General features: G+C 33.8%; 2 protein-coding genes and 1 long non-coding RNA gene across 11 annotated transcripts; 1 reads left to right on the top strand and 2 right to left on the bottom strand.

The window, feature by feature from the left end:
• Window positions 1-315: 315 nt before the first annotated feature.
• SCaMC (Short Calcium-binding Mitochondrial Carrier) lies at window positions 316-14,470 on the bottom strand. Of its 7 annotated transcripts, none has more exons than XM_076520301.1 (10): window positions 14,211-14,470; window positions 13,716-14,134; window positions 12,869-12,995; window positions 12,204-12,291; window positions 11,850-11,961; window positions 3,453-3,611; window positions 3,103-3,360; window positions 2,711-2,878; window positions 2,381-2,635; window positions 316-2,297 (listed from the first exon to the last, which is right to left on the bottom strand). In XM_076520301.1, the coding sequence occupies exons 2-10, from the start codon at window positions 13,908-13,910 to the stop codon at window positions 2,223-2,225; spliced, it is 1,437 nt and encodes a 478-aa protein (XP_076376416.1). In that variant the 5' UTR covers window positions 13,911-14,134; window positions 14,211-14,470; the 3' UTR covers window positions 316-2,222. The 7 variants fall into 7 exon arrangements, with proteins under 7 accessions (XP_076376416.1, XP_076376413.1, XP_033340276.1 ...); XM_076520298.1 differs by having other exon boundaries at window positions 13,716-14,085; XM_033484385.2 differs by lacking the exons at window positions 11,850-11,961; window positions 12,204-12,291; window positions 12,869-12,995; window positions 13,716-14,134; window positions 14,211-14,470 and adding an exon at window positions 10,122-10,774.
• On the top strand, window positions 11,159-12,067 carry LOC117228566 (uncharacterized). Its single transcript, XR_004492340.2, has 2 exons — window positions 11,159-11,372; window positions 11,815-12,067. It is a non-coding gene; the product is annotated as an uncharacterized LOC117228566 (long non-coding RNA).
• A 921-nt stretch (window positions 14,471-15,391) lies between the features above and the next one.
• Window positions 15,392-25,469, bottom strand: roq (RING finger and CCCH-type zinc finger domain-containing protein roquin). Of its 3 annotated transcripts, none has more exons than XM_033484427.2 (16): window positions 25,312-25,469; window positions 24,455-24,617; window positions 24,070-24,277; window positions 23,669-23,890; window positions 23,411-23,586; window positions 22,991-23,324; window positions 22,670-22,910; window positions 22,422-22,591; window positions 22,087-22,349; window positions 21,887-21,991; window positions 21,593-21,804; window positions 21,400-21,512; window positions 21,148-21,289; window positions 21,017-21,086; window positions 20,672-20,863; window positions 15,392-20,548 (listed from the first exon to the last, which is right to left on the bottom strand). In XM_033484427.2, the coding sequence occupies exons 2-16, from the start codon at window positions 24,614-24,616 to the stop codon at window positions 20,429-20,431; spliced, it is 2,730 nt and encodes a 909-aa protein (XP_033340318.1). In that variant the 5' UTR covers window position 24,617; window positions 25,312-25,469; the 3' UTR covers window positions 15,392-20,428. The 3 variants fall into 3 exon arrangements, with proteins under 3 accessions (XP_033340318.1, XP_033340321.1, XP_033340319.1); XM_033484430.2 differs by having other exon boundaries at window positions 21,887-21,988; XM_033484428.2 differs by lacking the exon at window positions 25,312-25,469 and adding an exon at window positions 24,746-24,845.
• Window positions 25,470-26,855: the final 1,386 nt, after the last annotated feature.

Here is a 26,855-nt window from a genome sequence, read left to right as displayed (position 1 = left end):
CACATTATTTTAAATACGGTTACAATCAGTCAGAATACAAAGTACACGATTCCAATAATAAAAATTCTATTTAATACTGAATTCAAGAAGATACATCAAGAAGATACAAATTAATTAGAAAAATAATAATGTAAAATTTCTACAGAATTATTTTATTTGCAAGAATAAATATCATGTCATCTTTTGCATGTAGGGATAGATATATGAAGAATAACATAATTATATATTTGTTTGGCAAATCATAAAAGGTATTCTTTGGTGAATGACATAAAATTGTAGTAGTAGGTAAATAGGTAATACAGTAAAAAGTGACTATTTTTATATGAAGCACAACTCTTATGTATATTCTTAAATGGAATTAATATAATTATTATAATTAATATATATACATATATGTATAATAGGTTGAGGCAGGAAGATCGTTTGCATCATGTAACTAAACATGTATACATAATCTGCTACCAGTCAAAATCGACAACCAGTGTTAACTACTTAGGAACCAAATTGTTTTACAATAATGTATAAATTATGTTTATTTTTTACAAAAGTCTTACGTGTACATGAACATCGAGCCATAAAAAGAACCAAAATATTTCTCACCAATTCGCACTATTCCTGAATTTGGAGTGGATATAAATTTTGTAAAAAAATTGTATAATGCTATATAATATGTTTGATTTTCGTACTTAAAAAGAAATTTTGTATAGCTCCCTTTTAACTTATAAGAATTATTTACAAAGTATTTCTTCTGAAAATATCATGACTGTCTTATAACGTAAAATTACACCAGATGTTAACTCGAATTACGATACTTTCTTGTAAAATGTACTTAAAATGTAAATGCTAGAATTACCCAAAACGCGGGTTCTGTGATTTTGCATTTAAGCAGATTTTTGCCCATGTGAAAGTTGATGGAAAATAGTGATAAGGTCCTCTAATTTTATAAAACTTGTTCCATAAATATTAGCTCGCGTTCATTCAGAATGCATTACGAAGATTACAGACCATTACCACCATCACTTGTCATTTGTAATTATTCTTGCTATTACTTCAAAAAGTAAAAGTGAATAGACGTGGCTATAAATACTATCTTGCGACGATACACTTCCGTAAAGCATCACTGTACATATTTATAATATACACGATATACACAGCTTGTTCATAAAATTCAATAGTTAAAGAATGAATTATGTTGGAACAAACGTGTGATAAATAACGCCGTTTGTGAAGTAAATTTTAATACATGAACTATAAAAAACATCGATGAAACGTACAGTTTTCTAATTGCAATTCATAGCATAACATTTTGGTTGCCGAGAGATTATTATTATTATTATTATTATTATTATTATTTGTCAACGCGTAACTGGACGATAGAATTAAGAAAAATTAAATAAATTTTCTTACAATCGATGAATGAATGTTATGCTCTGAATCACATTTCCAATTTAGCTTATAACCATACATATCACAGTATCAATATAACCCTACTCCCCCCCTATTTTCACAATTTGTAACATTTTCTAGTATATTTGTTAAGGAATACAGTCGTTTACATTTTGATCAAACCATGTTTCGTATTACCAATACATATATATATATACATATATATGAGTACATATATATATATATATATGTTAAATCGTTTTTAGAACATTTTGTAAATGGTGTGTGAAAAATTTCATTTTCTTTTACATTTTAATAACTAAAAGAAAAGATAAAATGAAATTAAGTCGTAATACTTATTTTCTGAAGATATTTGTACTATCGTTTGAAATTAAAGATCTACACATGCGTTCTGTTTCTTAGAGAAAAAAAAATATGAATGAAAGTTATCAACAGGGACTATAATCAAATCATTAATGCGATCTACCGAACATACAATATGCATTAGGTACATGCAGAAATGAATTAGAAGTTATTTCAAATTCCCTATACTGGCCATTTTATTGTAAGTAGCCTCTTGATTGAAATCTTTCACAAACGTGTATTAATTGGTATACGACGATAGCTTGATACGTCCGGGAAAAATAGAAATAGTGAACGCTCAAATAATTGGAAAAGCCTCAAGTTAACAATAAATAAGCGACGTTACGTTCAACAAAGGGCAGAATGTGCCCGAATTGCTTATTACACTAGCCGATGATTGAATGGCTTATATATCTTTAGATAGATTTAAAGAATAATTTAATAAAATTAATATTACCTAATATAAATCTTCATCACGTCATATTGACACCTAATAGCCCTCTGAAGTTCTCGTAGACTATATAACTAATTGATACAGCTGGAGCCACCTGAAATAAAAAAAACCAGATAGTTTACACATATCTCTATATAAAATATAGTCGATGTAACTTTATAATTAATCATGATATACCTTCAAGAAATTTGGTGTTAAACCTCTGTATAATCCACGGACACCTTCTTTTCTAATAATATCTTTAAAAACACCAACCATGGTGTTAGGAGATTTATCTGGAGCTATATCGGCTTGCAATCGTGTCCTAACTAAAGCTAACGGATATGAACACACTTGACCAGCTGTGCTAGAAGTGGTTCCACATAGTAATAATATCCAAAACGGTGGTGGTTCGTTTTTGTCGTGTGTACGTAAATACCTATTTTTTAAAGTCTGTAAGGAAAAAATATAAATATTAGAATTATAATATCTATTATATTCAATCGTACATCAATTCTAGGTACCTACTTCATATACAGCCAGGTCAATGCCAGCATATGGAAGGATCCCTATTAAATTTGGGATGTAACCTTTGTAAAAAGATTTTAGACCTCCTTGGTTATATATTTTCTTTGTTGCATCAAGTAAACCGGCAAATTCACCAGTTTTTCTAAGTGCAAATCTAGTTTTGAGTACCTGACACATTAACATATGATATGTAGACTGAACATATATTACTATTAAGATCATATAAATAGTATATCTACTGTATAAATCTATCAGATATACGCTTAAGTTATAAGTTAAATTAAGGAATCAGTGTCGAACAATATTAGATTTAAAAACGAATAGTCTCATATCTTAAAGATATTATCATTAGTATTCTCAGTTACACCAATACTAATGTACTTATTTAATACCTCTAATGGATATATAGCTGACTGACTGATTCCTCCTGCTAAAGATCCTGCCATTAATCGTTCATACAGTCCGAGCTCTCGTACGTCATTTCCTTTAATTGCTCTCTTAATTTGTTCATACGCCATGAATTTTAGCGCACTTTCAGGTCCGATTTTAAGTACGTTTATACCGTTCCCTCTCCAGAGGCTAGTCGATCCCCCTTCACGGAGCATGTATCTGAAGCAACTCGTTATTTTGCAGTGTCGAGTTCCATGTACCTGAAATTATATCTCTTCGTCATAAATTTCATTAAAATCAGCATAATTATATTTCGTCTACGTTCCCTGCGATGTTTATTTTGTAAGCTCACCTGCAAGTACACTTTAATCCGATCCAAAGGCGCGGTACACGTACGTGAAACAGCACCCGCTACACCACCGGACACCAAGTGTCGCCACCACATTCCAGAGACCATTTCGCTAGTCGTGAAATCTTCGGGGACGCCAATGTCCTCTCCAATATCCATATACTGAAAACCATCATGGAAAAATTATAGCCAATTTAACCCTGTATAAATACATTTCAAATCTCGATCGCATGGCGTTTTTAAAGTAATGTACACGTTATGTACCGACAAAGAGTAACCGCCTTGCATTTGAAGACAGTCCATGACGCGAAAAATTGAATTTCGCTCTGATAAATCGGGGATAAATGATTCGCGAATGATTAATTCTAATCGTCATGTTCCACGCGTTTCAACGTCGGTTCCATTCAATTCTTTCTCACATAGTTCTTTTTCTTTCGTATCGTCGCACGCGCATGCGCAACAATATGAACCTGTACCGGCAGCTGTTCGAACTTGAACGTGTCCCGTTTCACATTTTTATTCTCGCGGAAGGCGAACAGAATGGAGTCAAAGAGAAATAAAAGCTGTGCCAGACTCTCTTATCTGCCTTGTATTCGAAGAAGCCAGTATGAACTAGTTAGCATCGTCGGTATTGTTAAAATCACGACCGCGAACCGGACCATACTCGATTTGGTGGTCGCTGAGTCGGAGTGACGACTTGTCAGATAATTCTTGAACAGCGAGTAGCCTGTAATTTTCACGCGTACATATACTCGTGCTCGATTTTCGGCTGTCTTATCTACCGCAGACGTTACATCACTCTTTTTCTACGTACCGACAGTAATAATACTTTCAAACATCGCTGCTCACACCGAAATAATTCAAAGTGCGCGCCCCTAGAAACGACCTTGACAATTTCGACGTACGCGCGAGAGAACTATTTAGAAAACAGTTTGGCAACGATCGGATTTTTGGACAATCGGAGAGTGAAAGTTCACACGAATCGGCGGCCAACGTTCTTTCAACGATGATAAAAAAAAAATCGTCACGCATATGAAAGGTCGAAAGAAAAAAATGTATGTATTTGTATACGTTGTACCCTTTTTTTTTTTTAATTGGAAAACTAGGTAAATCTTGAGACTGTTCGAGACACGAAGATATGAAATTATTATGAAAATTATTTTAAATGGAAAGGAAGAATGAAAAATTAGAAAAAAGAACTTTCAGGTAATCGAAAATGATAAAATCAAGTGTTTGAAATTGAATGGCTATCTTGCGTCTTTGCCAACATTTTATCACGTCTTTAATATTCTACGTTTTCAGTTAACGGTCGCACTGTAGACAATACTTAGTACTTACGTGGACTTGTTAATAATATGGTTAGTCGACGATATATGTAGCTACAATTATCATAGCTGTTGGTTACTGTTAACAGTTTGCGCTAATATCGGTGCAAATGTTAATATTCTAGTCTGCTCGGAGTAGAAACAAAAAAAAAAAGAATGTTATATCACTGATTGGATATGCCAGATATTTCGATAAGTGAAGGTGAACGAGATGTCATTGCACGTGTTAAATGCGTGCGCGACGTAGAAATAATTGAAGTCTTTTATTTCTGGGATTCAACATATCGAAGAGTACCATATAATAGAGAAAACAAATTGAACAAGGTGACTTCCACAAAAACAGGACCGTACCCGTGATGTTCGTAGACCGTTTGCGCTTTCATACTAGATCTACCTTCTCAACATGGATCCGTTACTATTGAATTTGTCTACACTTAAGCTGAGGCTTAATCTTGTTTTTAGTGAAACTATACTTAACCACGTATACGTGATAGATTAAAATTTTTAAACACACAGAGAAATCGCCGGACGAAATTACTTCGAGGAAGCCAGATTTATTGTCGGGTTTCAATGAATTAGATTTTGAGCTTGTAGATCTTCCATTGATTACACAAGCAGCTTCTATCGATATTGCTGCGTAAAAAAGGTCGTAAAACATTTTATGGTACTTCGATGGTTAAATTATTCCCGGAAAATACCGACTTGAAATTTGTCGGGGAAAAAAAGCATTTCGAGAATCCTCGGAATATATTTAAATATTTTAGAGAACATCCTTCGATATTAGATGGAAATTCACGGCGCGGAAATTATTTAACATATCTTTAGGGAAACAAAAACCGAAGAAGCGTTTTGTCTCTTCTAATGGTTGCATTATGACGGTACGACAGAGTATGACAGACAAGGAAGAAATATTCCAACACTTGAACAAATCTGAACAGATACGTCACTTCGTGCAGTACGAGGATGGTATCGACGTCCACGGTATCCATCGCCTGTGTTTAAAAGGCAAATATTAATCCTATCGCGGTATCTTCGATTTTAGTCGAAGCAATTTCAGGCACAACTGGAAAGAAGAAGAAACGTGCAGCTTTCTGCGGTTATGTTGGGCCGCGAGCCAACAGATTGCACTTGGTGTCTCGCCCAATGTCGGCTTCAAATCCGCTACTATTCGGGCAATATCTTGCACAGCGCAAAGACATTGCCGGTCACGAGACCGATTATTTTAATCCTGGTTGAGCGACAAGAAAAGAAAATTCACGAGAATGCCCGAAAAAACAGATATCGTAACGTGTTCGACTTCATCGCTAGAACTTCTTAATAAATTTCTTATATTTTTAATTTAAAAAAAACATAAATATGTTTAAAAAATATAAATATGTTTTTTAACCACACACCTACTGTTTATTTTGTATATTTTATATTTTGCATGTACATACGTAGACATGGAAAGGGTGTATCATATTTCATAAATGTGTATCGTATCGATCTCGTGAAATTCAATATTATTTACTGAACTTCTGCGCGCAAACGTTGTTCACCAATGTTATGTACACCGAGTAATTCTTCAGAAAATGGCAACAAATTACGACAGCAATTTACTTCAGTCGATTACCATGTAATTGTGCAACTATCTAGATCTACTTTGAGATTCGTGTTTTAAATGATAAATAAAATACATTTAGCATTTTAAAGTTCATTTTAACAGATAAAACATTTACGGCTATTATTAACATAAACAAATTCATATCTATTCTAATCTGTGTATGTATATGAATAATGCTGAATAATGAAAGATCTATATTGGCTGAATCATTGCACGTGGTAATACACATTGTAATCATATTTAAAATATTTCATTTGCATGTACTAACACATTTGCGGCGTGTAATCGTCCGCGGTTCGAGAAAGAACTTTGTAGCATAAATAATGGTCCCGCAAATCCAGCTTTGCCAGAAGAATGGAATTCTGACTTATAGATAATCGTGCATACCAGTCGCTTGGGTTGAAAAGATTTATCGATAAGATTGACAAAAGAATGATATAGAGACGGCATTAACTATTTGAAACTTCCGTTAACATTACAATTAATCTTCTCAATATCGCTACAAAATAATCTATTGTCCATGGCAAAAATACAAACGGCAGTAATGATGGTTTGAAATTATGAGAAAATCGATATCGCGAGTCGAGTGTCAGATAACAATCGTCCGATCACCGGTTAGAATACGTTTCGTATTGAAAGTATCGTACATGAATGGTCGTTATAATAATGCCAATGCTTCTTTACGATACGACTTTAAATATTGCTTTATCACTTTTCTAAAAATTATTTACTGAACGTGGTAAAGCAAAGAAAAAATTATTGCACGATGTTCTTTGATTTATGTAAATATTTTGCTTGTACGAAAGCTACAAAAAATGTAGAAAAATAAGTATTCTTAGAAAGCGACACGCGCACATTTTATGCAACTATTTGTTTTTAATACCGTTACGTGTGGACTTTCAGCCTTATGCAATGTCACTGACATAATGCAATATTCCCGCGCACGTGTCTTCTAATATAATAGCATTAACTTAATAATAAAGGACACTGTAACTTAACGCTATAATATATTGATATAAATTATGATACGATTTACATGAAACAATAGAAATGTTCGTTACAAATAAAAGACTTTACTTTTACGAAAGATTCGAATAAGTACGTTATAATCTGATCCAGAGATCAAAATTCATGGTACAATTATTTTAATGTTGATCATTTTAATTTTATTTAGCTCAATGAATCTTTACTTCTCGTCCATTCGAACACTATATACTACACATGTATGAGAATGTTCCCGCGCGAATGTACATATTGCTTCCAGTGGCAGCAGCTCAATCAGAATGATCTTGAACAAAGTGGAGAAGCAACAGAAAATTTTACGTTCACGATGAATCATCACTTTATACATATGAACAAGTTCAACAATTTGCCAATATATATTACAGGACTTAACGGTATGGTGTCTAAATTGCTAAAAAAATTCTCCTCAAAATGATGAAAACTCGTACTATTCAGAAACTATATGTACAATGGCGTAAGCGCGGAAACATTGTAAGACACGTGTTCAGTCTAGCTACTGTCAGTTATCGCCGGTTTACTGGTGCTAATTACTCAATCATTTTCAATCCCATTTTTATCTAAGAATTTGTGTATCGCACGCAATATAGACGAAGTGAACAGAATATTTTATATCGTTTACACTTTAAAACAACATCGCGTCATCGATTGCCCATCGATAATTAGTATCCGATACACAAATATTTGTTTCGTATTGATGCAAATGTTCCAGCCGTTTATCAGCCGGAACGAATTTCGCAAGAATGTCGGCCGGAACGTTCAAGAATGCAAGAAACGGTACTCTTGAACTTTCGCTTTCTCCTACCGCCACGTGATATTTTCGCAGAATCTTTTTTCCATAACCTTCAACCGATTCGGTGGACAGAAATCTGTGTTAATTTATCGTAGGATTCCTTGCATCTAACCTTAAAATTCTCATTTTCAAATGCGAATCTTAATCTCATCGTTATGCCATGCACACAATGAGTTCGGATTATTCGTTAAAAATTGATCAGAAGCATTCAAGGAAATTTCATGAAAATTAAGCTTTCTCACGTTTAGACCTCACTTTTGAAATTCTATTTTAAATGCGGGATAGAGGTTAGAACCGCGGTGCAATTCCCGGCCGGATTTGGACTCGTTGCCCCTTTGTGTGTCCATAGATAGCTACATTAAAACAGCATGGTGAGACAGAGACACTCACCCGTTGCAGAAGCTCATGATAGCCTTGAAGAAATTCCTCGCAAACCTGACAGGTAGACGGAACGCTCTCGTGCTTCAAAATGCCCGGTTTTTTAAACGTGTACATCCCTTCGGAATATAACGGAAATCAAGCACGCGGTTTTCACCGAAAACTGTGCGTTCCCTTATACCGGAAAAACTAGACTAGAACGCGGAAGGATTCGCGTGGCTGTGTCACAATCTTAAATACCCTCGAATCGGGTGTATCTGTGAGGACACGTGATTAACGAACGGAACCGGTAACGAAAGAGAATTATTCGACGGTGCATATGCACAACGAATCGGAAAAAACGAGCCTCGCCACGAACCACCTATTCGAAAGCTCGGAGTCCGATCTCGAGACTGAAGAGAAGAGAAGATCGCGAAGAAACGGTGGGGGAAACGGAACGAAGATATCGGTTCGTCCGGGGATGCCCCCACCATGATTTTACAATTCTACTCTATAGTATGCGTAACATAATACGTATACATACGTATACATACGTATATGTCATCTAGCAGAATACACCTGTCAGAATATGCATGCATGCTCATGAATCGAGTTCAGATATTCAGATTTCGTGCTAATGATTTCAGCAAGTATTAGTAGCAAATATCAGATACTATATAGTTCGAATGAAACATAAAAATAGAGAAGGAACAATGTGAAACAGTTCAAATACGTATTTAATATATCGTTTCGCGATGAAAGTTTTGAGAAAAGAAACCATAATATTTGAGAGAATAAATTTATTTTCGCTTCAAATGTGATCGTCTGTGTGTGTTATAGTGAAATTTTGAGTAACAGATGTTTGAAATAAGTCGTTCTATTAATAATACATGGAAATACGTTGTATTAATTATATATAAATGTTTTAGAATGTTTAAACAGTGTATAAAATGTGATTAGAAGCTTGAGCGAGAATGTTGTTGCTATTACAATTTCTATAAACTAGTCTAGAACATTAATTCTGAAATTTAATTCCGTTTCAATCGAGTCTTGACAGGTACGAGAAGAATGCGTAACACACGTGGCCCCTTTCCACGTGAAAGTTAAACATCCTGACTTGTGAATCAAATGTGGTAACTGCCGCGATACAGCGGGTTTTCCCCGCAACTATAAAGCGATAACTACTTCGACAAATTTTTAACAGGGTAGATCGGGATAAATATAAGAGAAAAGATAAAAATTTGTTCATACTAAATCGATTTAATGTCCGTATACGTGTGCGTTACGCATGCGAAATGTACACGCTCTGACTAATGCCGATCTGGTCTCATGGTAGTTGCAGCCGCATTACGGAAATACACGTGGAATAATGAAGTGCGTCATCCTTTCAGGAAACCGAAGCTAGACCGAACGGTGAATAAATTTACTCCTCCGAACAGATACACATACATCGGCACACACGAGTGCAAACTCGTGATATATACTCGAAAAGCTTGAATAAGTTTCAATTTGCAAGGGAACGATAAAATTCTCTATTTGTAAAACTACATTTAGAAATAATGTAAATGTCTTACTTGCGTCGATGGTTAATTAGAGGGAACATAAAGTGTCGGTCCACGCACACAGAGGTCTTAAAATTTATGACGACAATTTTTCGAGGCGGCGCTGCCTCTAGGCGTAGGGCTCCAAAGATCTGTGGTACAGCACTTATTGTCGGTCTGTATCCAGCAGACGATGACCTCACAGCCTAGCACATACGGCTGACGAAACGTTGAGAGATATTTCGCCACCCTAAGAAAGCCCGCCGCATATGATCAAGTTCGAACTAGAAAATGTTATAAGAGTACCGCGTTCCATTAAACGTCCACTCATTAGTTCGTTTATGAGAAAGTTCGACTTAATTTCTTGTTTCAGTGCTCCGTATATACTTTTGCCAAATATTTTTTCACATAAAATCATATTTTATCATTAATTGTCGTGGCAATCGAAAAGAGAGGAAAACAATTGTAATGCGACTTGCGTAGTATTATCTGTTCACGCAGAGAGAAAGAAAAGGTCTAATTAGGCACGGTTTTGCGATAGGTATAGTATAGACGTGTTAACTCTATGTTTCATCGATAACGACTGACACGCAAGTGATCGCGGATATCCACAATTTGAGTATTTTTCTTCCATTATCACTTTTAATGTTAAACATATATTTTAATGTTGATACGTTTACATGGCATGTATCTATCGTGTGCGCTACACCTATGCATCATGTCAGGGTTACAAATTGTCGCGAGGACTGTTAACGTTACGTCGGCTATTTCTTAATGGAAACGAATTTGAACATTTGCTCGGAGTATTTCCGATTTCAAAATCACACTCGATGCAAGTTTCACTCGGTAACCGTTTCGAGAACCGAATTACATCTTTAGAAAGCGCATCGTTCGATTTGCAACCCTTCCAACTTTCAACTACAGTGAGGGTAAGCGGTTATGCAGACAAAAGAAGGTGGCTTTGACGGCGCATGCGTGCGAAGCGTTTGTACCGCGCTTGCGCCTACGAACCGAATCGACGAGTAGAGGTGGTTCGCCTAACATAGCGGGGAAAGGTACTGGAAACAGCTGGCAGATTATCAAGGTCTATTCGAATGACAGCCACACGTCACACCTCCGGTCGAGCCCCCTCTGTCGACCAATGGAAGGCCCGGATTCGACTCGGTCTCTTTACCACTTGTACACATGCAAATTACATCTACGAGTTCATCGAACAATGGCTATCTAGCAGCAGACAGACGCATAGAGCCATTTGCGCAGCTGCGTTTGTGTTTCATTAACCAGGTATGAATGTGGAGCTTTTACTACTTGTTCGGACTGGCGGATTCGCATGTATAATTTTGGAAATAAAAAGGGCCGAGACAAAATAAAGACACTACGGAAACTCGTTCGTAACAATTTATTAAATAAATTATTTTAATTTTCGTATGTCTATATTGGTAAGTTTCTTCTATGTATATGTGTATACAGGATTTTTTAGTCTGTATATGATTTAGTCTGTCAATGATTTTTGAGAAGGTTGACTGTATATGTTTATTTAAATTGATGGAGGCCATCGCGTGCAAAATGTTAGATCAATAGGTTTAGTAGTGAATTATAGTGAATTTTATATTATGTTTTATGCACTGTTGAAGTATTTTGTTAAAAAATTGAACAAAAAAAAAGGAAAGACAACGTATTTATTTTACGTTATCCTATTTCTATGTGCTACTTTCTAATGTTGCAGTTACGCTAATAGTAGAATCGTGTGAACATACTTACGTTCGTATGATGCCAGTATTCAATGAGGCCCAGGAGATCGGTACTTGGTGCATAAAGTAGAAAATCTCGCCACTCGTTGAAGCTAATAGTAAGACTTCCATCTTTGTCCATTCTATAAATCGGACAATAGAAGCCATATAAATCGATAGCGATGAAGAATGTTCAAAATAAAACGTCTTGACATATTATAAATAAAAAAAAAAATTTGTATCAACGGATCGACCCCGTTATGCAAAGCTGCGATGACTCATGCTGTTGTCGGTTGAGTAGTGTGTATGGTTTTAACTATAATTTCTACTCAACTAGAGATCATTCGAACGATCTGCACAAAATCGTTATTACGCGAAAACTTACCGTTGCAGTAATTTCTTCGCTTCGTCATAGTCCATCTTTATCCCTAGCTCTTCGAACGATCTTATTAATTCCTCCAAGTCAATTCTTCCTATAAACATAGATTTTGTGTCACAGCGTGAAAAACATAAAGAAAAGGAAAAAAAATGTATTTTCTGCGACATTAGTCGAAAATTATTATTAGTCAATATCAAATTAATAATACGACACAATAACGTACAAGGGCAATGAAATTTCCGCGACGCAAATGACGTTGTTTTTAATTTATAAAATCACAGAAATTGACGTCAGAAAATATTTTGAACGATCGATAACGAACTGTAATAAAATTATATTGCGTCAAAAATTTAATGAAACATAATGCGACCTTGAGGCGGTCTTAACCCTCGGATCGCAGACATCATTATCTACTGTTACATATGATGACGCGATGGGTGATGCTTGCTTATCCGGAACACACGGTAGATAATGAAGCTTTTCTGTGTCTCCGGGTTGAAATGAGTTCAAGATCGTACATCAATTAGTATACAGACAAAATTCCAACACAGTTATTTTTTTAATAAATTCAAATATATTAAAATTTACAATAGAAATTACTTAAAATAATTCAATTTTAACATGCTTACAGAATTGTAATTATTTAATATTTCTTATTCAGTTTCACTTACCGTCCTTGTTTTTGTCAAGATGAGTGAATTGTAGACGTAAATTTTTTTCATGCTCGCGGACATAATGTATGAATTCCGCGAGACTAATATCGCCACTTTTTGTGCTGTCCGACCGAGCCAAGAATTCCTGAAAAGAAACAGTTACTGTAAATCTAGAAAGTAGAGAGATATTTATCATCGTATTGAAAATAAAACAAACGAGACGGTCACGAAATACGTACTTCGAAAAAATTTTGGTATTATAATTATTACAGCGAAACAAATCGGAGTCTATATTTATATATATTATTATATTATATATAATTAATAATATATTATTATTTATATATACATATAATATAATATAATATATATATATAAAATTTATATTAAATAATATAATATATATTATATTATTAATATTAATATTTTATAGGTTCATTGAAAACATTATAACTTACAGTTATCTTCTGAACGTTTAATATTAGAGAATAAAATTTGAACGTTCAAATAGTTTATAAAACTTAAACTTACATCGATGAAATTTCAATTTGTTTGTTAAGCGCTTGTGTGTTAAATCGCGCTAAAATCGCTCCATTATGTAAATGATCGAAGACTTAATTTTATGTAATATCTGCAGTATGCGATACATGCGTACATGCGTCTTCACGGGATGAATAATCTAATTTTGCTAGTACCGTGATTTTTAACGGAAATTGTAACTGCGATAGATAAAGCGACAAAAGTCAACGCGATCGACACAGTAAAGATTAATTTATAAACACTAGTTTACAACTAATCCATTGAGAACGTAGATCGCAAAAGCCACATGCGACGTCCGCATTGGAAATATTCAAATTCTACTTACCTCGGCATAATAGTATTTGTCGACTCCGACCTCGCGGAGCGCTTTCGACAAATCTTTCACGTCTATTTTCCCGTTTCCGTCCTGATCTAAGTTTTGAAATATCTTCTCGAGCCGTTCCTCGTCTTCCGCCGGCAACTCGTGTAAATAGTGCGGTGGCATTACGCCGAGCACGGCACTTCCTCGATTACCGGGCATGCTTCTAGTTACGTTACGTTACGTCCTGTACTCTCCAAATATTGTCGAAGACTTCCTCGCAACAATATCCTCGCACACATACACGCAGGCACGTCACCGTTATTTTCTTCCGTTCCCTTTCTATTTCTCGAGGTTACAGGTCTCGGTATCCACTTGCCGAATTGTTCTACGATCACTGCACGGAACGTTTCGATCGTTAAACAAACTTACGGGAAAACTCATAACTGCAACACACACGTGGCTCGCGAGCAGTGTGCATTGATTTTTTCCCCTGAATAACTAGCACGTTTTTCTACCTACCGAGTAACGTAATCCTGAGCGTGACCGTCACACGTCGTCAAAATTTACGCATTCTCACTCAATACTTTTGGCCACAGCGAAGATCAATGTCGACCACGGAAAAGGGCTCTCGGTGCTCCACACCCTTCCTTGTCGTACAAGTCCACTGAAATCGACCGTGTACATTCACTGTATAACACTGACACTGAACCAACCACACTGGGCGAGCTATGCGCCTTCCTCCCGTGCTTGGCACCTTACAACCGTTTATGCATAACTGGCTATGTACTCCGGTATCGCTGGAACCCTGGAACTAGAGTCGCCTGGATCGTACGATTCCTGCAACTTTACCTACCGAGCAAAAGCGCGCGCATCGCGCGAGATTCGAATGTACTTACGAGGGAAGTTCCACAATTCAGAAATTGAAATTCATACATTGCAATTTCGGTGGCATGAATTAAAGGACAACATACACCTTGGTCGGTAAAAAGGTTGACTACTTAAAAATATTTTCATTCGGCTGTAGAACATTCGAAAAATACTCGCGCAATTTGTTTTCGAAATTCGCGAAAATAATGAAGTTACGAGTCAACTAGTTCGACGCTTCGGAGTTCGGAACATCGACCATTTCTCGAAACTGTATTTTTCAGTACAGTGACCAATATACCTGGAATACTAATAAAGCATTTAAGTCGACATTTGACATAGTTTCATTACAGAGTTATCGAACAGTTGTAGAATTCTTTTTTAATATTTCAGTTTCTTTTTATGAATGAAAAGAGATGGTTTTTTGCTAAAACAAATGAAACTTTGGAATTCAAATAACTTTCATTTCCCGGATAAACAAAATTGCGACGAAAAATTCCTTTTAATGTGTGCTGTAAGAGAAAATCTTTTTAATTTATTTACGATAATAACAAAGAAGTTAGAATGATTAAGTACGAATAATTTGAATTTGATAAAAAATGTTTTTTTTTCTCAATTTATATTTGTATAAACAATTTTTCGTAAACATAAAATTCAACATAAATATCGATATTTGTTTATTACACAGTTATCTAACAATTATCCAAATTGTCTTCGACATGTTGTTCCCAAAATAATTAATATCAAAATTTAAGAATATATTAAGACCGATGTCGAAATCGAACAAATTAGAAACAGTGTTAGAACGGACGATTCGTGAAAAAAGTACTCCTCTATTTATATTGAATAGATAAATATATTACACTTTCACTTACAGTACAATTGTTAGAAAATACATTAAACTTTCGTGGATTTTCATAGACGATATAAAACATTCGAAGAGTTTTATCTCGACATTTATGCAACATTACCTCCAATCAAGTGTTCTTTCCTATTGTCGAAGCATTCGTATTTCGAATTTCGTTTTATTTGGTGATGGCGTGCCACTAATAAATGAAAACTGCGAAGAACAAATCGTTTCTTAAGGGTAGCATTTCTTACATACGTTGGATCAGGAAATGTAATCACAAAATTAATCTTACCATTTGTAATTGTATGAATAATAATTTAAAGTCATTTCTTTTTTTTTTAGCGGTGAATAGTAGAATCGGGATAATATGAAAACTTTACTATGAACGTGCCATCCGTTTATGTTATTATAATGCGGTTTTTCCATAGTTATTTATTTTAGAAAAATACATTAAAAATGCCAGACTAACAATTATATTAAACATAACGGGCATTGCGAATACATAACATTTATATGTATACTATTAAAGGTGTTTCTATTAAAATAAGCGAAAATTCCGATTTATTTGTCTCGTGTAAATCTAAATGACGTTGTTACAACATATTGACCCTGAATGCATTCAAATACATTGCCCATCATGTTTACGGCTAATGTAACAAAAATTTTACAATCGGGAATTAATTTAACATAAATGTCACAAAAGTACCATTCGTACTGTTAAGTGCCAAGTGCGCGCTGACTATATGCATTATATACCGATATGTATATAATAATTATTGTTTTCGTATGTTCAAACAAAGAACGTTAATATAGATTGTATGTGGCTTCATACCATTAACATAGGTACGTGTGTATTATTATACACATAGTGACATGTTTAACATGCAATTAATCTGAAGCTTGCACAAACAGTATTGTTGCGCTTATTACTTCCCAGTGTACACAGCCCTCTTCGCTTTTACTCTACATTTATCAACGAATCATACTATGAATAAAAACAAAAAAAGAAAAAAAAACGACAGAGAAACATATCGAAGGGCAACATCTGACGAATGGATCACTAGAAAGATTATTGGATTTCATAATTCCTTTAAACGACGGAAACATTTAAAGTGTACAAGGCTTTTTTTTCTCAGTCGCACGTGTAAAGGAATTACACTTAGTGTACAAAGGAGTGATTGCAAAAAACAGTAGCTTACGGAATTAGTAATTTGATAAATACATACGTTGTATCTGAACAAATTGTGAAGACGGTATTCATTTACAGAAAGGAACAATCGATCTTCTATATATTCAACCTTGTGCTCAGACTAAAAATGCCCTTTAATGTAATTAGAATAGAACATATATGCAATACACATATATATGCGCAATGTAATCGTTGAGTTCAACCATTTTTTTTATACATTACGACACATAAATGTTAATTGTCACCAAACATGTAAAACCGTCTCAGAGTTTGATTTGCAATCATAGATGACTTTACTGCAACTAATATTCTCAATCGCGGTTCAAAATTTCAAGACAATGTTTATGTAAAAAGTACACTTCGTTTTCCTCTTAGAAAATGTCACCATTCTTTTTTTTTGAGGTGCGAAATCAAAGGTGGCCCCTTTCTGCAATATTGTCACACATTTTCTTCAGTACTGTGGCCAATTCGTGTTTCGTGATATAACTTTGTGGTAATTGTATAGTGATTGCAAATTAAATTCTCACAATAACGATAGAAAATTTATATTACGTAAATTTTAAAGTCGTTATAAGATTTATCTGTGAAATAATGAGTAACAAAATAAATAAAGTTTCTAACATAGTTCTCAAATACATAAATATACCATCGAAACTAGACGTAATTAACACCAATGTTATCGCCAATCGTCGAACAAGTAGTTTAGCATCTGAGTTTTGCGCATTTCTAAATCTGTAATGGAAACAACGTGTACTCTCATGTAAGTATTAAAAATAGATTTTCGTTCACACATATCAAAATTTCGTGCTAGTCCATGTGATTAACAATACTGCGACCATAAATTTAAAAAAAACATGATTTCTAAGAACTGGAGTAGACTAAACTAATTATTCTTATATTTGGATACATCTTGTTTTTTTTATATCATGGTATTCCACTACCAATGAAAAGAATTTGTATCAATGTATAATAAAAACAAATAAAATTGCACCATTTTTCTCATAATTTTCACAAATAACTAGTTATGCTCTGGGATTATTATTTCTTTCCAATTCAGAATAATGTGCCTTGTATCGCAGAACTTGAGAAAGAGAAGAGAAGCTATCTTGTGCAACTGTAAAACGTTTCACTCAGCTTTGTAGTACTGCATGGTTCCAAAAGGCACATTTCAAGTTGAAAGAAATTTTTTACTTGAACATATCTAGTTTTGTAGTAGCAAAGATAAAATAATATTTTTAATGAGAAAGGTAGAAACGTCAACTTTCTCTTTGATCTATAAGGTCTCATAAAAGTCTATAATGTCACTTCCACTAAAACTGGAATCATTAATATTTATGCTATATATTATTTCATAAAAAATAGAAGAACCCAAAAGCTATTGCAATTCGTAAATACTACAGTATAAACAGGTCGTAACTTGATTAACGTATTTGATTCGACGAAAAGTTTTCTGTTATCACATTCAGTGAAATACATAATTCAAATTATATTAAGATTTAGATAAGATCCAATGATAGGAAGAAAAATATTTTTACTTGTCGTATATGAAATGCAAGAGGAGAAAATATAGTAATTAAATATATAAACTTCTTATCAGTAGAATCAAGTACATACGTCACTATACCTTTGTCCTAAGGAACGTTCGATTCATCTTTTCTTTTATAATACATGTAAGAACAAAAATAAGAACAAGATATAAGTATTCCAATAATATTAACATCAAATCACGTTTATAGTTAAGAAATTAAGGTGATAGTTAAGAGGAAGCCAATGTGACTGTTTTGGTTTCTCGTAAGTTCGTAAATCGAACATATTTACAAACGTGAGAGCTGCAGCTCGCATACATAACAGTCTATCCGTTTCAATTCATTCACCTTTTAGTAAAAGATATAGTTTTGAGCCAGTGACTTTCAAATCAATTACTTCCTATCAAGAATAAAGATAATTTTTACATTTGGTAAACGAAATAAATGATGAATTTGGAAGTCTGCTTAGTAAATATATTGATTTATAAGTTAAAAAAAGTAATATATATTGCTAACATAAAAAATTGTTATGAAAAGCACTGTCCCAAATAATTAAATTTATCATGGAAATAGTAAATAAAATGCAATTTAATATTTTTATCAGGCACGAATGGAATTTAAAGATAATCTTTCACAAAAAATTTAAAAAAAAAGATGACTTTTTTCATACATGCTGTAACTTAACTTTTTGTACTTAAGATACAAAACAATAGGCTTTTCGGCAATAATTATTTATCTATGTAAGTAATGTTTTTCGGTTTAAAAAGTAAGATCACAGCATATAATAAAGGTTTCTTCAATCATTGTTTTTAGCATCTTGTTGATGTATATCAATTTATGAAAAGAGATGAATTCCAGTTGTAATTCCAACGTAAATGAATTTGAGTAAAAATGTTTTTAAAACTAAAATTTTAGCGTTTTATGCAAGAGTTAGAACAATCATATAGAAAATATTATTACGATATACTGTAGTTATCGCATTTTATTAAAGAACATATTTTCAGATATGAAAACATGAACCATAGAACGTAATACTATTAAGAAAGCTACATAACATTTTAAAAATTTTTTCGTAAGCTAAAAATCAATTATTTTATATATACATACATGTATACACTTATATATATATATACATATACACACATGTATACATTTATATATGTACATATACATACATGTATACATTTATATATGTACATACATATACATGTATATATTTATATATATACATATATATGTATATATACGTATATATACATATATATGTATATATATACATATATATCTTAATTAGAGCAAATATATATCTTAATTATTCAAAATTTTAACAAAATATGTCAATTTTGTGTTTACGCATAACGTCTATATGTATTTCGTAATATTTTTATCATGTAACCTCGTTGCAGGTTAAATAGCATTCTTTCCGAATGTATCAGTAATATAATATCCTTTGCTTCATTGTGCAAACATACAAACAAAATATACTACATCCTGTCATGTTTATAAAACACTGACATTAATTTCTGTTAAATTTTAACAAATCTGCTTCTCGTCGTCTGTTCGATCAGTTTATTAATGAATGCTGCCATTATGACAACACCATAACGGATCTCTCATCAAACCTTCACCGGTTTCGTATATGTAAATCCCAATGCGGCGGCTAACTCTCACTTCTTACAATACATTGATCTCTATAACAAATTGCTACTGTAGCTAATAAACATAAAAAACAATGCGACTTCCTGCATAACTAAATTATGAATTATCATCATGAAAGACCTGACAAACTGTGATAAACAAATTCTTTCAAAATATCACATATTCATAGCTATGTTTTTCCTTTATGTTGATTTAACATTTTAGAGGATAATACACATGATTACGGTAATAGAACAAATACTATGTACCAAGAGACTTGCAAAGGCATAGTACATGGGAAAGTAGTGAATCCACTTTTATGTTACAGTATACCAACGGGAGAAATTTTCTTTTTATAATGTTGAACAGCGAATGATAATTTCCTTTCTCTGAATTTCTAGTGATAATGTTTAAATCGTCATCGTCCGGTGGTGAGTTCTTATTTTAGTTGTATTTAGAAGAGCGTTAAATTCTTTCTTTGCAAATAGTACAAATTCTATTTTTTTTCTTCACTTTCAGTCGTTCTCTTGAAAAAGTATGTATCATGCTGATGCATGGAAGTTCGCACAAAAAATGATCTCTCTCGCGCATGTCAAAAAACATGTCGCCATTAAACGAATAAGGTCAGATCTAAGAAGTAGACGACTTAGTAAGACTTACTGCCTCACTATTATTTTTTAGAATTGTCCTCTTCACTCGACCAATGTTTTTCTTGCTCTTGAAGTTCAAATTCCCATCGCAATTCTAACTCCCGCATATCATTCGCAATACCAGCCTCGTATGTATCTTCCTGAAGAGTTATTGAAATTAATGAATTATATATATGTATTCGCAGTAACAGTTTTTACAAATAATAAAAAAGTTTATGTGTTTATGTATTTTAATTTTAAACTATTAAAAAGAAACGACTTACCTCTTCTGGCTTGTAATCTTGATTAAAATTCTGTGTGCCAAGCAGATTATTTGACGACTGAATCCAAGGTACAGTACCGTACGGGCTCCAATTTCGCACATCCTTTTCTTTCTCCCTAATACCAGCTTCAATCATTTGCAGTTCTTGCGCTAGCCTTTCTCCGGCCGTGAAAGTAGCTCCTTGTGTAGCAAGCTGAATATATATTTCAAACTAACATTAGAGTACAAACAAAATTTCATTACGTGTTAACAAACGTAAAAAAATTATGTTTCTTTATAAAATATATTGTTACGTCATAAAAACATATTGTATTACAACTTATAAAAATCGATAATTTAATAATACCTTCAAATCATTGATCTTCTTTTCGAGATGTTTCAGCTGTTGCTTCACTCTTTGTGACTCAAGAATTAAACTGAAAAATTGTATTAGTTACATACTTACAAAATACAAGTTGTAAATTTATTATAACATACTCCTTAGACATGCACTCCGATCGTGAAAGTTGAGTGTGTGCAGTTGACTCGGATATATTTCGACCAAACGTAATATAGTTGTCCCCAAAACCGGTAGTATTGATAGGCTGTACTTCGCCATTCGCAGCAATAGCAGAATAAGCTGTAATTCAAATATCCTTCTGTTATGTTAGTTATAATTACATTTTTTTTAATACTTCTACAAATTACAAACATTAGACAATTGAACAGAAAGAGAACAATTTTACTTACGCTGATTACCGTAATACCAAGATGTAACAGAATTCGCCGTTGGCATGGGACGATACGGAGGAGGTGCAGTTCCTTCTGTATAAAAATTAGTAGGTTGTACGCAGTTACTAGATCTAAAACAAATATAATTCCATTTATACTCTATATATTTAACTTTTATTCAATAATTATTTGCTTAGGAATTAATTATTACCTCATTATGTTTTTGGATAATTTAGAAATTGGTCCATATTTATTACTAGATGACGCGTCAAGCGGAACGAATTCATCGTCGAATAAGATCGGATCTGTGCACCGAAAGTTATTGTTACAATTTATATTTGCCGGAGGAACCATAAGATTACTTGACGCGTTTGTCCATATGGAGAAGTTGCACGATAGTGTATCTGCTTGCATATCGTAATTCTGCGAACAAAGTATGAACAAAGAATAAAAGATGTGTAAAAAAAATATTCATAACATCAATTCAATAATCGCATGATCGTACTGTCTTTATCTGTGGCACTTGTTTGTTGACAATAGTTTCAAGCTCATTTAAAATTTCTATTCTGCGTTGCCGTAACATCGCCAATGTCTTAGCAACCGTCCGCTGCTGCAACATAAATATATAACACTTTAATATATGTTGCCTACACCCACATAATCAAAGCGTTTATTATGGAATAAAGAAGAGCAAATTTATGTCACCTTTTTAGTATTTGAAACACCATTGGTTACATTAGGTGAAACTTGCGACGTGTCCCACATATTGAGATTAGGTGCAGTGTAGTCAACAGGTGCATTCGGCACAATGTAATGAGAGCAATATATGTCCATATTTTTGTTCGGTACCATAGGTGACGTTCCTTGCGGAGGTGGTAACATGTAGTTTGTTAAAGAGCCAACGAAATTGTTTTCACTTGATGGAGTGTGATGTTGCATCGGATTAATTTTATTTATAGAATTGAAATCTAAAAAGAAAATAGAACGATCATTTACCTTATCGTCCGTGTATATTATTTCACTTTCCCAAAAATACTTACTTTCTCTATGAGTATTATCATGTGATTTTATGGAATGGTAAGATAAATCATCGTTTTGCTTGTATGTTTTATTATTTGACCCAGTAGCCGATTTGTCCGTCTTTATATCCGAATTATTACTTGCGGGTAAATTTGACCTGATACTTAGCTTTCTATTTTTTGATCTGTATCTATGAAATTAATATAAATCATCTATTAAATATCCTATGTATATGCGACTATATCGCGTAACTTTGTGCGTAACTTACTTATCCAATTCCATATCACTATGAGCAAATGTACAGCTTGTTGATCTGGGACAAGATCCTCTAAGTGCAAGATCTCGACACATGCTCACTTTATATTTTGGTTGACCTGGACCCACATTGTGAGTACCATCCTGTGCTTTTCGATTACCATGTTGCTGAATAAATTCTACTAACGCTGCGACTACTGTTCTGACAGCTTCTAATGCTGCACGACATTCTGCTAATGTAGGTGGTTCAGTTTCTATAATAATAGTGATAAATATAATAGAACACAATCTGAAATATTTGTCCAACAAATATTACTTGATATATAAATTATACCTGGGCTAGGATCTATTGCTGCTAAACGTTCTAATTGGGGTCTTAGACTACTTAATTGTCCAGGATCAGGAGTACGTTGAAGAGCAATAACCAATTCTTGTACACTTTGAGCAAAAGACTGCGGAGTTTGAAGTTTGTCTATAATACTTTGCATATGAGATTTATGGCTGGTATCTCCATATAATAACGCGGACCACTGATCAGGTGCTATTCTTAACCCTGCTTCAGTTGCAATCTGCACTATTTGTGCATCGTGTTCTCTTCTTAAAGCCTCGTATGTCCTAAACTCTTCTTTCAACTGCATGAGTGATGAATCGCCTTCCCGTTTAGATACCTGATTAAAATTTCTGATTAGATAAATAAACTGATATTTTGTTAGTAAACGGTGACTATAGAGTAAAAACTAAAACTGAATATTACCTTGAAACAACTTGCCCTATATAACAATTGTACAACATGTCCTATACTTGTCTTAGATGCTTGAGGAAAATGTGACTCTAAACGTTGAACTACGAACATGACTAACACTTTCCTGGAAAGAGCTGATCCATCTTCCAAAGCCAGTAGAACAAGCTTTAGTACTTCCTCTTGCATAGCTATTGAAACAGTGAGAAAAGGTTAATTTGAGCATGCTGTTTTCATTACATATTTTATAATATTAGATCTATCGTAAAATACCTGGTCCAAGAAATTGACAACCACGAGCACGTACAGCGGCCCATAAATTAGCGCTAAGCTGTTGCGGATTTTGATGTTGCAGTATCAATTCTGTAACTGATCTTTCTCCTAAACTTCTAGCTGCTCTCACTGCACGTGCTCTTCCTTCCGGTACAACTAACTGACAACCCACAAGAGTCACAAGTTTCCTTTGCATTGGCCGAGAAATTAGTCCCATACCTCCTATCACATTTATTAATAAAACATAACAAAAGATGTTTCACAATTACCGAGATCATGTATTGTAAAGAAAATTGTTAATTACATTTATTTGTTCATGCAAAAAACATTTTTGTCATTTTTACAAGAGATTATAAACTAAGTCACTCGTAGCGCCATGTATTTCTAGTAATTAATATTACCTGCAGCTAGAGTCGGATTTGTCTGACATGGTTTGAGATATAGAGCAAGTTCCTCAATGCAACGTTTAGCAGCCAAATAATTAGCATGGTCTTCAGGTGGTAGTAACTTCTGGTAAGCTGTTGCAACATTTATGGGAACAGGATTCCCTACTAATTGCAATAGAGCTTCATTTACCGGTAGTCTTTCTATTTCTGTGTTGATAATACTCTGAAAAATATACACGATACTTTTATTCTTTTACAAAGTAAAAATTACTTGTAACCCATACGTATTAATTACAGACATATTTGCTTACAATATTGTCTAAATTTCCTCTACTGCTAATCTCGATTAATAAATACTTATAGAATAATTGTAATCAGAAATGGAATAACTGTCACTTACTTGATCAAAAGGGCATTGTTTACGATGTAAATTTGCAAGGCACGTACGACAAATAGTATGACCACATGCTAATGATATAGGGCCACGTATTGCCACATCAAAATCATGACAGCAAACTGGACAAGAAAGAAATTCAGTCCACTGTGGTGCCTGAATTGGCATTCTGAAATAAAAATCACACAATCATGTTTCTTCAAATATCCGATTTCACAATTTTGTTTGCAGTAATAATTTCGTCACAAAGAATTTTATAGAAGGATTAATGTTTCAAGTTGAAACATATATACGTACTGTTCAAACAATTGTTCATTTACGTCTGTAAAACGTTCGTAAACGTGAATGATTCGTAAGAAACATCTATTGCGCGATTACAATTACGGAACTTATCGCGCAATTACATAGAACTGTTTTCTCGAAAGAGAGAATTAACCATTGGTAGTTTAAAGAAATAATCATGAAACGTTCGGACATCTACGAAAGTGTTAATAGGATGGTAAAGGAACTTCGTTTCCATTGCAAAACATTTATCTATAGATATAAACCTGTTCGAAATGGTAACGTTAGCCCGTCGATTGTTTTTTTTACGCGACAATTATTTTCTATCCCTAGCTCTGCCAAATGGAAGATTCGATTTCGTCACTATTAAACGTGTAAGGAGGTATTTCGATTGTGCACCATTTCATTCCCGTATTTCGATCGAACATTTTTTTAAATTATTGTCGTTCGATGCTCTTAGCGTTCGACGAAATGATTGCTCTGGATAAAATAAAAAAAAAATGGTATCTGCCTTTGCCACGAGGAAAAATGTCGGGTTGAAGTTTTTACCGTTACAATTGCAAAAGATGATTGGGACTCACCTCGTTATTGCCTTCACAAAACATCACATTAACTACTCGATTACTTCGCACATAGTTCTGCCATCGAAGTCAGAACAGATGAATCACAAATATGTAGTGAGATGAGCTCAGCACGATATCCTTTACGCACACCTTTTACATCACTATGTAGTACCCATGACGAAAAATGATCTAGAAAAATGATATTTCAACTTATATCGACAGATGGCGCTTCCGAGTATTTACTGTGCCGTCGAATATGTACTACATACGTACAATACATATGTGCATTGCCTCTACGTTTTCAAGATAACCGTTAACCACTAGAATATGTATTTTAGCAACCATGAGTAATCTACCGCAATCTGACAAGCAACTTCCGAAATTTGTTATATTAATACTAAGTTTTGGAAACAAACTAAGCCTGTGATACTTGATATTAATCGATCGTAACATATTTCGTATCGATAAAATATGTCAATATGTGTTTTGTTCCATATATTTTACTATCTAAAGGAACACAACGGTTTAACTATTTTACAATACATTCATATATATTTGTCAATATCTACACACAGAGAAGCGGCAACACTGTATGTGCATATGATGTCAATGCCACCAAATTTGGTAACATGAATTTTAAGAGTTCCGGTATAAGTTTCGCCTCTGTAAAATTCCTCTTCATGCACGTTACAGCGCCGCATGTGTTTTCTTTTGTATGTGTATATGTATGTAATCGATTCGTTTAAATTCCTGCCTTCAGATGGATTAAACTAAGTTCAACTTTTATATTGAAATAACATTAATGAAACCATACATATATGTAGATGTATGTACTTCTAGATATAGAAAGCGTTTATAGAAAATCTAACAGTTCAGTGAATCAAAGATAACTGTTAATTCACACGTCACGCGGTATAAAAGATGTTCATTCAAAATCGGTGACCATTGGTTGGAAATGTTGAGGATATATACGATAATAATGTAGAATCAAATCATATTATTCGATTAATTTAAATAATCAATATGAATATCTTAATTAAACTTTAAATACATTCTGCGAAATTATAATTCTTAAAATGTGCATATGTATTAGGGGGACCGGAAAGTAATGTCGTTTCTGCGCATATTTATCTGTTTGAATTTAATGTAAACAAACAACATAACTTTACGGTCTCCCTAATATTTCACATTTAATCAAACGAATTTATTTTCTGAAAGTTAAACATTTTTGCACATTCCTTAATATCAAACATTAAAACAGTTTAACACGTTTGGAACATCGTTGTGTTACTCCTTCGAAATTGCAGATCGTATATCATATTAGCATAGCTTGTTCACTTTGACGTTACGTGTGGATGATTTTATCTTTGCATCAGGTAAATGATCTAAAGTCGTGTCTATATAGGTGTATATAGTCTAAGGACAAAACGAGGAGCCTCTCACGTACCGGTTTCCCCTTCCATGTTTCTTCGTAACTGTAGCGCGTTCGCGGAAAATATAATGCGCGAAATTAAGAAAACAAGTAAAGCGTGCGCAACCAACAACAAGCTAATGACTATATT

Source organism: Megalopta genalis, chromosome 1 (genome assembly GCF_051020955.1).
Source record: "Megalopta genalis isolate 19385.01 chromosome 1, iyMegGena1_principal, whole genome shotgun sequence".
In the NCBI taxonomy this organism is placed as follows: domain Eukaryota; kingdom Metazoa; phylum Arthropoda; class Insecta; order Hymenoptera; family Halictidae; genus Megalopta; species Megalopta genalis.
This window is presented reverse-complemented; position numbering and strand designations above follow the sequence as displayed.